Source organism: Acartia tonsa, chromosome 6, assembly GCF_053477335.1.
Source record: "Acartia tonsa isolate MP-2025a chromosome 6, ASM5347733v1, whole genome shotgun sequence".
NCBI classification, from domain to species: Eukaryota; Metazoa; Arthropoda; class Copepoda; order Calanoida; family Acartiidae; genus Acartia; species Acartia tonsa.
The window spans coordinates 49,006,210-49,019,995 of record NC_137265.1 but is presented as its reverse complement, the minus strand read 5'-3'; the positions used below and the strand labels follow the sequence as shown (position 1 = coordinate 49,019,995).

Genomic DNA, 13,786 nt, shown 5'->3' with positions numbered 1-13,786 from the left:
ACTCAAAAGTTTTTGCTGGCAAGGTGACTTAATTGTTTAAGTATTTCTATTCATTGTTGTTTTTATATAATTTATTTCTAGTTAAACATGAAACAAATTATGAATTTATGTATTTTTAAATGTATAAACTTCTATTCATTGTTAATTAACTGTTTTGTGTAAATAATAGTTTACTCTTCTTTTTTCATATTTAACTTTCAACGTTGCTCTTTCAATAAACATAATTGTCCATAATTTTCTAATATCTGTCACTATTTAATTAAAATTGGTATTTATAATTATCTTATCCCTTGTATCCCTGGAAATCTATTATCCTTTTCATAAGTTTGACATGTTGTATAAAAATAAATATTCTATTATCCTATCCCTTGTATCCCTGAGTGCTGAACTATATCATCCTTTTCATAAGTTTGACATGTTGTATAAAAATAAATATTCTATTATCCTATCCCTTGTATCCCTGAGTGCTGAACTATATCATCCTTTTCATAAGTTTGACATGTTGTATAAAAATAAATATTCTATTATCATATCCCTTGTATCCCTGAGATGTGAACTATATCATACTTTTCATAAGTTTGACATGTTGTATAAAAAAAAAATATTCTATTGACTTATCCCTTGTATCCCTGATATGTGAACTATATCATCCTTTTCATAAGTTTGACATGTTGTATAAAAATAAATATTCTATTATCCTATCCCTTGTATCTCTGAGTGGTGAACTATATCATCCTTTTCATAAGTTTGACATGTTGTATAAAAATAAATATTCCATTGTCTTATCCCTAGTATCCCTGAGATGTGAACTATATCATCCTTTTCATAAGTTTGACATGTTGTATAAAAATAAATATTCTATTGTCTTATCCCTTGTATCCCTGAGATGTGAACTATATTATCCTTTTCATAAGTTTGACATGTTGTATAAAAATAAATATTCTATTGTCTTATCCCTTGTATCTCTGAGATGTGAACTATATCATCCTTTTCATAAGTTTGACATGTTGTATAAAAATAAATATTCCATTGTCTTATCCCTAGTATCCCTGATATGTGAACTATATCATCCTTTTCATAAGTTTGACATGTTGTATAAAAATAAATATTCTATTATCCTATCCCTTGTATCCCTGAGAGATGAGAACTATATCATCCTTTTCATAAGTTTGACATGTTGTATAAAAATAAATATTCTATTATCCTATCCCTTGTATCCCTGAGAGATGAGAACTATATCATACTTTTCATAAGTTTGACATGTTGTATAAAAATAAATATTCTATTGACTTATCCCTTGTATCCCTGAGATGTGAACTATATCATCCTTTTCATAAGTTTGACATGTTGTATAAAAATAAATATTCTATTATCCTATCCCTTGTATCTCTGAGTGGTGAACTATATCATCCTTTTCATAAGTTTGACATGTTGTATCAAAATAAATATTCTATTGTCCTATACCTTGTATCCCTGAGATGTGAACTATATTATCCTTTTCATAAGTTTGACATGTTGTATCAAAATAAATATTCTATTATCTTATCCCTTGTATCTCTGAGATGTGAACTATATCATACTTTTCATAAGTTTGACATGTTGTATAAAAATAAATATTCCATTGTCTTATCCCTAGTATCCCTGAGATGTGAACTATATCATACTTTTCATAAGTTTGACATGTTGTATAAAAATAAATATTCTATTATCCTACTCCTTGTATCCTTGAGATGTGAACTATATCATCCTTTTCATAAGTTTGACATGTTGTATAAAAATAAATATTCTATTATCTTATCCCCTGTATCCCTGAGATGTGAACTATATCATTCTTTTCATAAGTTTGACATGTTGTATAAAAATAAATATTCTATTGTCTTATCCCTTGTATCCCTGAGAGATGAACTATATCATACTTTTCATAAGTTTGACATGTTGTATAAAAATAAATATTCTATTATCCTATCCCCTTGTATCCCTGAGAGAGAGAACTATATCATCCTTTTCATAAGTTTGACATGTTGTATCAAATAAATATTCTATTATCATATCCCTTGTATCCCTGAGATGTGAACCATATCATCCTTTTCATAAGTTTGACATGTTGTATAAAAATAAATATTCTATTGTCTTATCCCTTGTATCTCTGAGTGGTGAACCATATCATCCTTTTCATAAGTTTGACATGTTGTATAAAAATAAATATTCTATTATCATATCCCTTGTATCCCTGAGATGTGAACTATATCATCCTTTTCATAAGTTTGACATGTTGTATAAAAATAAATATTCTATTGTCTTATCCCTTGTATCCCTGAGAGATGAACTATATCATCCTTTTCATAAGTTTGACATGTTGTATCAAATAAATATTCTATTATCTTATCCCCTTGTATCCCTGAGATGTGAACCATATCATCCTTTTCATAAGTTTGACATGTTGTATAAAAATAAATATTCTATTATCATATCCCTTGTATCCCTGAGATGTGAACTATATCATCCTTTTCATAAGTTTGACATGTTGTATAAAAATAAATATTCTATTATCCTATCCCTTGTATCCCTGAGTGCTGAACTATATCATCCTTTTCATAAGTTTGACATGTTGTATAAAAATAAATATTCCATTATCTTATCCCTAGTATCCCTGAGATGTGAACCATATCATCCTTTTCATAAGTTTGACATGTTGTATAAAAATAAATATTCCATTATCTTATCCCTTGTATCCCTGAGATGTGAACTATATCATACTTTTCATAAGTTTGACATGTTGTATAAAAATAAATATTCTATTATCATATCCCTTGTATCCATGAGATGTGAACCATATCATCCTTTTCATAAGTTTGACATGTTGTATAAAAATAAATATTCCATTGTCTTATCCCTAGTATCCCTGAGATGTGAACTATATCATACTTTTCATAAGTTTGACATGTTGTATCAAATAAATATTCTATTATCCTATCCCCTTGTATCCATGAGAGAGAGAACTATATCATACTTTTCATAAGTTTGACATGTTGTATAAAAATAAATATTCTATTGACTTATCCCTTGTATCCCTGAGATGTGAACTATATCATACTTTTCATAAGTTTGACATGTTGTATAAAAATAAATATTCTATTGACTTATCCCTTGTATCCCTGAGATGTGAACTATATCATACTTTTCATAAGTTTGACATGTTGTATAAAAATAAATATTCTATTATCATATCCCTTGTATCCATGAGATGTGAACCATATCATCCTTTTCATAAGTTTGACATGTTGTATAAAAATAAATATTCTATTATCATATCCCTTGTATCCATGAGATGTGAACCATATCATCCTTTTCATAAGTTTGACATGTTGTATAAAAATAAATATTCTATTGTCTTATCCCTTGTATCCCTGAGATGTGAACTATATCATACTTTTCATAAGTTTGACATGTTGTATAAAAATAAATATTCCATTGTCTTATCCCTTGTATCCCTGAGATGTGAACTACATCATCCTTTTCATAAGTTTGACATGTTGTATAAAAATAAATATTTTATTATCCTATCCCTTGTATCCCTGAGATGTGAACTATATCATCCTTTTCATAAGTTTGACATGTTGTATAAAAATAAATATTCCATTGTCTTATCCCTAGTATCCCTGAGATGTGAACTATATCATACTTTTCATAAGTTTGACATGTTGTATAAAAATAAATATTCTATTATCATATCCCTTGTATCCATGAGATGTGAACCATATCATCCTTTTCATAAGTTTGACATGTTGTATAAAAATAAATATTCTATTATCATATCCCTTGTATCCATGAGATGTGAACCATATCATCCTTTTCATAAGTTTGACATGTTGTATAAAAATAAATATTCTATTGTCTTATCCCTTGTATCCCTGAGATGTGAACTACATCATCCTTTTCATAAGTTTGACATGTTGTATAAAAATAAATATTCTATTATCATATCCCTTGTATCCCTGAGATGTGAACCATATCATCCTTTTCATAAGTTTGACATGTTGTATAAAAATAAATATTCCATTATCTTATCCCTTGTATCCCTGAGATGTGAACTATATCATACTTTTCATAAGTTTGACATGTTGTATAAAAATAAATATTCTATTATCATATCCCTTGTATCCATGAGATGTGAACCATATCATCCTTTTCATAAGTTTGACATGTTGTATAAAAATAAATATTCTATTATCATATCCCTTGTATCCATGAGATGTGAACTATATCATACTTTTCATAAGTTTGACATGTTGTATAAAAATAAATATTCTATTATCATATCCCTTGTATCCATGAGATGTGAACCATATCATCCTTTTCATAAGTTTGACATGTTGTATAAAAATAAATATTCTATTGTCTTATCCCTTGTATCCCTGAGATGTGAACTACATCATCCTTTTCATAAGTTTGACATGTTGTATCAAATAAATATTCTATTATCCTATCCCCTTGTATCCCTGAGAGAGAGAACTATATCATCCTTTTCATAAGTTTGACATGTTGTATAAAAATAAATATTCTATTATCCTAACCCTTGTATCCCTGAGATGTGAACTATATTATCCTTTTCATAAGTTTGACATGTTGTATCAAAATAAATATTCTATTATCTTATCCCTTGTATCTCTGAGATGTGAACTATATCATACTTTTCATAAGTTTGACATGTTGTATAAAAATAAATATTCCATTGTCTTATCCCTAGTATCCCTGAGATGTGAACTATATCATACTTTTCATAAGTTTGACATGTTGTATAAAAATAAATATTCTATTATCCTACTCCTTGTATCCTTGAGATGTGAACTATATCATCCTTTTCATAAGTTTGACATGTTGTATAAAAATAAATATTCTATTATCTTATCCCCTGTATCCCTGAGATGTGAACTATATCATTCTTTTCATAAGTTTGACATGTTGTATAAAAATAAATATTCTATTATCATATCCCTTGTATCCCTGAGATGTGAACTATATCATCCTTTTCATAAGTTTGACATGTTGTATCAAAATAAATATTCTATTATCCTATCCCCTTGTATCCCTGAGATGTGAACTATATTATCCTTTTCATAAGTTTGACATGTTGTATAAAAATAAATATTCTATTGTCTTATCCCTTGTATCTCTGAGATGTGAACCATATCATCCTTTTCATAAGTTTGACATGTTGTATAAAAATAAATATTCTATTGTCTTATCCCTTGTATCCCTGAGATGTGAACTATATCATTCTTTTCATAAGTTTGACATGTTGTATAAAAATAAATATTCTATTGTCTTATCCCTTGTATCTCTGAGTGGTGAACCATATCATCCTTTTCATAAGTTTGACATGTTGTATAAAAATAAATATTCTATTATCATATCCCTTGTATCCATGAGATGTGAACCATATCATCCTTTTCATAAGTTTGACATGTTGTATCAAATAAATATTCTATTATCTTATCCCCTGTATCCCTGAGATGTGAACCATATCATCCTTTTCATAAGTTTGACATGTTGTATAAAAATAAATATTCCATTATCTTATCCCTTGTATCCCTGAGATGTGAACTATATCATACTTTTCATAAGTTTGACATGTTGTATAAAAATAAATATTCTATTATCATATCCCTTGTATCCCTGAGAGAGAGAACTATATCATCCTTTTCATAAGTTTGACATGTTGTATAAAAATAAATATTCTATTATCCTAACCCTTGTATACCTGAGATGTGAACTATATCATCCTATTAATAAGTTTGACATGTTGTATAAAAATAAATATTCTATTATCCTATCCCTTGTATCCCTGAGAGGTGAACTATATCATCCTTTTCATAAGTTTGACATGTTGTATAAAAATAAATATTCTATTATCCTATCCGTTGTATCCCTGAGAGGAGAACTATATCATCCTTTTCATAAGTTTGACATGTTGTATAAAAATAAATATTCACCGGAAATTCCATTTTTCGACAAAAGCCGCCAAATATACGTTTTTAGAGGCAGGGGTGTACACAGGAATTTTTAAAGGGGTGCTATGGTGGATGTTAGGGCGTGTGTATAGTTTAAATAACATTTCTGACATATGAAGTAATAGCGGCTACGCCTCTAGAGGCCTCTTGGGAAACATGAGGGGGGTGGTTAAAAAAGTTGTTAAAAACCTGGACCTATAAGAAGTTTCACTGTTAAGGAGAACCATATCGGTTCAGCGGTTAGCGAGATCCTTCGATACAGACAAAAAAGGCTTACTATTTTATATAATACTAGCGGCTACGCCCCCTAGAAGCCTGTAGGGGCACTGGTAGGAGGGGGGAAAGTATACCTCATTTCCTTTTAAATTTGAGTTTAAAAATAGTTTAAAACCTTCCCAGGATCTATAAGAAGCTTCACTGTAAAGGAGAGCAATGACGGTTCAGCGGTTAGCGAGATCCTTCGGGACAAACAAAAAAAGCTTACTACTTTATGTAATAGGAAGATTATTTAATGCTAAAAAGATAAAAAGAAAGAGCAATTGAATAAATTAATCGATACATTTAAAAAAAGCTAAGTCTTTATTAAAAAAAAAATAATGTTTTATTTTTAACATTTTATGCAACCAGGTTCTGTACAAATTTATAAATTTAAGTTGCAATTGAAAATATTTTGCAGTAAAATAAAATTAGACTTAGTAAGAATTTAATGTAGAATTGCATATTTGGTCTGTGGTTCAGTAATGCCCATTTATATTTGATTTTAAAATAATAAAAGCATAACAATAATGCCCCAAAAGCATTTGTCGCGAAGAAGAACAGTATAGTGTTACACAGTAAAAATAGAGGATATTTTATATCATTCAACTCTTATATCACTAATCAAGTTTTGCTTTAGCCTATTGCAGGGAGGGGATATTGAAATGAAAATCATTCTGGTACCTAAATTTTTTATACACAATCTCTCATTTGTTGGAATGAACATTGATTGGTTGATTCAAACTTGCAAAATAAAGTAAAATGTTGAATAAAATGTTTTCGATTAATCTGAACCGTTCTGTAGATATCAGGGAGGGTAAATACAATGGTATCCCATTTAATCTTCACTCTTTTCTACCTTTTCAATTAACTTTAAGCTTTTAAGGACAAAAATAAAATAAAAAATTAATAAAAGTTTTCATTGTGAAATCCCTGTCAGATATTAAATTCATGTTTTCAGTACTCTCAAAATAATATATTAAATTTCTTTAAATTAGATTCAAAACATTTCTTAGATAAATCTTATGTACTTCTAACATTACGATTGATTTTAATAATAGCGAAAAAGAAGCTTTATATTTTTCATCTTTGTATTTAAAATTTTTTCTATTTTCTTTAAGGTGTGAGCCCCCCCCCCCTCTCTTTAAAACAATCATTGGATAAAATATAACTTGTTATAATGAAGCTTCCCTAAAAACATAGAATCCAAAAAAATATTCTCTCTATAATGCAACTAGTGGCTTCGCCTCAAGAGTGTATGGGAGAGGAAGTTTATGGAAATGAAATAAAAACAAAAGTATGCCAACATCCATGAAAGCGAAGCTCTAAAATTGAAGGACAAGCAAACATTAACAATTGTAGAGTGCCAGAAATGAATATGCAGATTATTATTGCATAAGTATAAACAAAATTGTAAGTAAATTCGTTGCAAAACTGCATAGATATATAATACTATTTAAGGATATACTTACATTTTTAGGACCTGATTATAGAGATGCTTCCAAAAGACGAAGCCCAATCTGTACCACTTTTGATTCCCGTGACGTAATAAAAATGAGGGATTCTCCATCTCTTTTTTAGGGGTTTTCTTTCCCACTTCTCCTCTCATCTCCATTATATGACGTCACAGGAATCAAAAGTGGTGCAAACGTGGTACAGATTGGGCTTTGTCAATTAGACATTTTGGTAATGACTATAGAGTTGCTACGCTTTTTTAAAAAAATCCTTACTACTACAGGAATCACCACGCAAAGTTTGAAATCGATAGGATAATCATAACATACATAAATTAACGGAAAGGGATGGACCGACCCAAATTATAGAAAATCTTTGCTTTTAATAAATAAAATAAGGGGAAGAATGTAATACAATTTTCCTGGGGGCAATTTCTTTTTGCAGGGTTGACCTAACCTCCTAAAATAAAAGAGTTAAAAGTAATCTGTTATTGGACAAAGCCCAAATTGTGTCAAAAATGATCCATGTGTCGTAATGAAATTAGGGAGATGAGAGGAGAAGTAGGAAAGAAAACCCCTAAAAAAGAGATGGATAATCCCTCATTTTTATTACGTCACATGGATCATGTTCAACAAATTTTAACTCATTTGGGCTTTGTCTGTTATTGGTCAGTATTAAGCTTCATTCGAAATTAAAATTAAAGCGTGCATTCTGTAAGAGAGAGATCTTTAGATTAAAAGAGACAAACAAACAAACTAACAGTCATCCTGCCGCTTTTTTCCACAGTTTTTTTTTTAATTGTTTGTTTATTTTAGTCTGAAGATTATCATATCAAAGTCTAAAAAATTATAAACAAAATTGACACAAATTGATAAAGTTATTATTAAATTTTTTAATATCCTATTAGCGAAGCTACTCTAAAAGCTTATATTGAATTTGTGTTAGTCTTAATTCAACTAGAAGTGTCATTATTGGACAAAAATATAATCTAAAATCATCTAAGAACTTAAATTTATCTTTAGATTAACTATGTTTTTTTATATAATAGAGTAAACTTAGACATAACTTTTTATAATAGAGTAAACTCAGGTAAAATATAGGTCTAAATTGCTTTATTTAGAAACATAGTTCTCAGTTTACTCTACTATAGAAGGTCTAAGTTAGCTCTATTATAGAAAGATAGGTCTTAGTTAGCTCTATTGTAGAAAGATAGGTCTAAGTTTGCTCTATTATAGAAAGATAAGGCTAAGTTCACTCTATTATAGAAAGATAGGTCTAAGTTTACTCTATTATAGATAGATTTGTCTAAGTTCACTCAATTATAGAAAGATAGGTCTAAGTTCACTCTATTTTAGAAAGATAGGTCTAAGTTTACTATATTATAAAGAAATAGGTCTAAATTCACTCTATTATAGAAAAAAAGTTTACTCTGTTATAAAAAAATATATAGTATACAAAGATAGGTCTAAGTTCACTCTATTATAATAAGATAGGTCTAAGTTTGCTCTGTAGTAGAAAGAACGCTGTCACCTTCAAAAACTGAAGTGTTGAAATACATATTTTAAACAAATACTTTGATATTTAGTTAATAATAAATATCTAACTTAAAGTATATTTAGCATTTATAATTTATATTTATTGATCTATCTATTAATCCATATAATTAAAATATCCTCTAAATTTTATCGATAAAATCTATGAATGCTTATTTTGTTGTCAGTATTTAAAAAAAAGTTGTAACTGAAGATTGCTTAAATGCATAAAACATGATGTTTTTCAAATAATCTTTTATAATCTTTTGTTATTCATTCTATGTGGACTAAAGTCTATAACCAACTATCTATCTATCTATTCTACCATTCAGTAACCAGAATTTATATCTACATATGTATACCAATCTAATCATACATAGTTATCTATCTATCTAACCGAATATTAATCTATCTATTCTACCATTCTGTATTTAGAACATCTAATTACAAATTTACATCAATCTGTCCATTTATAGTTATCTATCTATCTAACCGACTATCTATCTATCTATTCTACCATTCTGTATTTAGAACCCCCAAGTGTTGGCTGGAGAAGACGCTGATGAGAGGAAGGGGAATGCCTTGAAACAAGCACTAGAATATCTCGACCAGTTTCTTGAGGAATCAAGGTAAATTGAAATAAAAATCTGAATTTAATTTAATGCATATTTGAATCGTTTAGCCCTTTTAAGATATAACTCTGGTCACTAGCTAAAGTCACTAAAAGATGCCTTGCACTTTTTGTCAACTGTTAATTTACACATATTTTAGGTATTTGGCTGGGGATAAGCTAACTATTGCTGATTTGTCAGTCTTGGGTTCAATAACACACCTTGAAAGCATGGAGTTCAGAATAAAATCTTATGGGTAAGGATAGTTTAATAATATTTTATTGTCGAAGAAGCAAAACTTCTACATAAACTACAGTCTATCGATCTATCTATATGTTTGTTTGTCTGTCTGTCTGTCTGTCTTTTTGTCTGATTGTCTTTTTGTCTGTCTTTCTGCAGTGTGTCTTTCTGTCAGCCTCTAAGTCTGTTTGTCTGTAATCTTGTCAGTCTGTCTGTCTATTTGTCTGTCTGTCTGTATGTCTGTCTTCTATCTCTCTAAAAGTCTGCATATATGCATGTATGTCTGTCTTTCTATCTTTCAAATTATCTATCTATCTCTCTATCTTAATTTATCTATCTATCTATCTATTTAGAAATGTGTATAAATGGGTAGAAAGATTGAAGCTAGAGCTACCCTACTATGAAAAGTGTAATTCAGGTAAAGTTTATTTTATCTTACATACAAAAACCGGTTCTTAGGAACAACAATTAGTCTTTTTAATATATACCTAAATAGATCCAGCGATATACGAGATCTTAAGAAACAGAATTACTGATAGATCAACAACAGTCCGAATGACTTCAGCCCTATCTTCCTGGGACTTTGTGCCATAAGAGGGTGGCATTACCTCATAACTTTATTCTAGGGGTTAGATGGGTCAAATAGTTATAATTAGTCCAGCCGTTTATTAGATCTTAGTGGACACACATAAATACATCTTTTCAAAGCGAATCTTTTCTATAATTAGGGTCGGTCCGTCCGTCTATTCGTCCGTTCGTTACAGTTAGCTATTTTCGTTGATTTAAACAGGTTAGAATTGTCCTATCGATTTCAAACTTTGCATGGTGATTCCTATAACAGTTAAGTACGACTTAGAAAGCGCAGCAACTCTATAATCGATACCAGAAAGTCCATTAAACGTCCATTTAAAACCAGCTGATTTTTTACTTTTTTGACAACAAATTTTTGAATGTTTAAATCATCCTATTCATCTGATTTTTTAATACTGATTCCTATTAAAACAAGATATAGTGTTATAAGCGAAGCATCTCTATAATCAAGTCCTAAATATGTCAGTATGTCCTTAAATAGTAACATGTTTTTAATCAGTTTTGCATCAAATTTACGTATAATTTTGTATAGACATTATACATTAATATTCAGTTTATTCAGTTCTTACACTGCACTGTACAAGTGTTAATGTTCGTTTGTCCTTCCTTTTCAGAGCTTTGCTTTTATGGATGTCGTCATCCTTGTTTAATATACATTAGGATTATAGGTTAATAGGTAAACTACATCATAAACAATAGAAAATTTTTGCATTCCCAAAAATGTTAAAAATTTATTGGAAAATCTCTAGTTTCAATAGAGATATCTTTTTATATTATATTTCAAAAGAAAACCGAGAAAAAATAAAACGTTTATGTAAATACTCACATCAGCGCAAAATAAACAAGAATGACAACATCCATAAATAGCGAAGCTCAAAAATAGTGGATGGATAAAATGAGCTAAAGAGCAGTTTCATAAAAAATCAAACTAAAAGATCACGAAGTCTTGTAAGATTTATGACGTGAAAATCTAGAAATCTAGCACCTCAACCAATAAGCAAATCTTAATGAACATTTGTGAGGATATGTAAACTGTGAACTTATTTAATCCTAAATATATCAGCTGCCTATCTCGGAAAGGAGTAAAGAAAATCATGAGAACTTGAAAATCTAGGAATTAAACTAGCATCCCAACCAATAAGCAAATCTCAATAAAACTTGATAAATGTATGCAGAATATTAAAGTATTCAATCCCTGAAAATTTCAGCCGTCTATCTAGAATAGGAGTTGAGAAAATCACTTTTCCCTCTTTCTGTCTCTGACAGACGGACAGACGGACGGACATTTCGAATTATAGAGTAGCTTCGCCATTAAAAAAAAACAATATAAGTCCGCTACAAGGTACAATTTATAAGAGAAAATCTGGTGTAAGATCCAATTTATAATAAATCCTTCTCCTGGATATAACGATTCTTTATTTCAGATGGCATAAAGAAACACCGAGATTGGGCGAAAAATCAACGAAAAACTTCAAGAACTTTAAAATGAAGGAAAGGCGTCAAATTTTAAAATCCCCCAAAAAATGTTTCAGCGAAAAAATTTACATTATATACTTATATTATATTTACAGATAAAAAGCAAAAATATCTCATTAAATAATCAAACAAAAAAAATTTAAACTGCCTTTGAAGATTTTTTTAGCAATATAATAATTAATTTAAGAAAATGGATTTTTAACAGATAAGGGAATCGAACCCATAACAATTTGCATTTATTGATATATTGTATTGTATTTTATATGTTTGGTAGCGGATCTATTCTACAAGATTTCCGTTTGGGTACGTCTTTTGTAATTCTTTTTCTCGAATTCATTCGAATCCGGTAGATAAGATCCTTCGGCACCTCGGGGCTAAAAAAACTGGTTTTAATCTTATAATTGTGCATTCTACATATATCCGCGGAAAGCTGTTTATAATACGATGCGAGAAATAACTATTATTATACTATTATAAGCAAAGTTGTGGGTTTTATCGTATTTTCAAATTAGCTTTTGAACGATTATTTTAGGTTAGGTTAGGTAAAGTAAATGTTAATGATTGTTCCGCAGGGTTAGAAAATATGCCCGACAGGGGTAGAGCCCTCCGCAGGGGATAGAAATAGGAATAGAAAAGCTACTGTGAAAATACGACAAAACCCGCAACTTCGTTTTCTTTCTATGGTCTATTTTTTGTATATATCATATCTAAAACTTAGTACTTGGCTACTTTTGAACGCTATCGTTCTTGATTTTGAATCGTAGCATGCCCTATAAGACAGCTAGATATATATTTTCTACTTTAAATTATTAGTTTCCAGTGGGGTGTTTAAATGGACAATAATAAACTGCAGTTTATAATTTACTTTTACTTTGGTCCATTCAAACACCGCACTGGTTAAGTTGGTATTATCTACAGTAATTTATAAAGACACCCAAAATTTTATCCGATGCATTTTTAAAAGCGAAGCTTTTCAATAATTAGGGTTGGTCCGTAGGTCCGAAATGGTTACCTTTTTTATTAATTCAGGCATGTTAGAATTGTCCTATCGATTTCAAACTTTGCATGATGATTTCTATAGAAGTTAGGTACGACTTAGAAAGCGAAGCAACTCTATAATAGTTACCAGAAAGTCCATACGCCTATTTTAATGTAAGTATGTCTTTAAACAATATCCTGTATTTTTTTCAACACATTTAATAACAATTTTGTTTCCTTCTACTTTCATACAAATTTATATTCTGATTATCAGTTCTGACACTCTACAGGTGTTAATGTTTGTTTCTCCTACCGTTTTAGATCTTCGCTTTTATGGATGTTGGCTGTTTAGCCTCGAACCAACATCCATAAAAGTGAAGATCTAAAACGGTTTTCGCGGAAGAGCTTGTCAGAAGTGCAACTACCTGGAGATCAACACCATCAGAATCTTCAGCAAAGTCTTCCAACCTACTCCTCACTTTTATGGATGTTGTCATCCTTGCTTGTCAAAAATTGTGTATTCATTGTATTTTATTGATTCTTAAATGATTGTTTCATTAATTTCCTTTGATATCTTCTTTTATTTTATAACCACCTCCTCATGTATGTAATCCAATATAACGAGTTTTTTATACCT

General features: G+C 29.6%; 1 protein-coding gene across 1 annotated transcript in view; it reads left to right on the top strand.

The window, feature by feature from the left end:
- Window positions 1-12,273, top strand: part of LOC145322855 (glutathione S-transferase 1-1-like) — a 57,752-nt gene extending 45,479 nt beyond the window's left edge. The window contains exons 7-10 of the mRNA XM_080165180.1: window positions 9,785-9,882; window positions 10,025-10,120; window positions 10,458-10,522; window positions 12,120-12,273. Of these exons, the coding sequence (XP_080021306.1) occupies window positions 9,785-9,882; window positions 10,025-10,120; window positions 10,458-10,522; window positions 12,120-12,184 (324 nt within the window). The 3' untranslated portion in view covers window positions 12,185-12,273. The remainder of the gene's footprint in view (window positions 1-9,784; window positions 9,883-10,024; window positions 10,121-10,457; window positions 10,523-12,119) is intronic.
- Window positions 12,274-13,786: the final 1,513 nt, after the last annotated feature.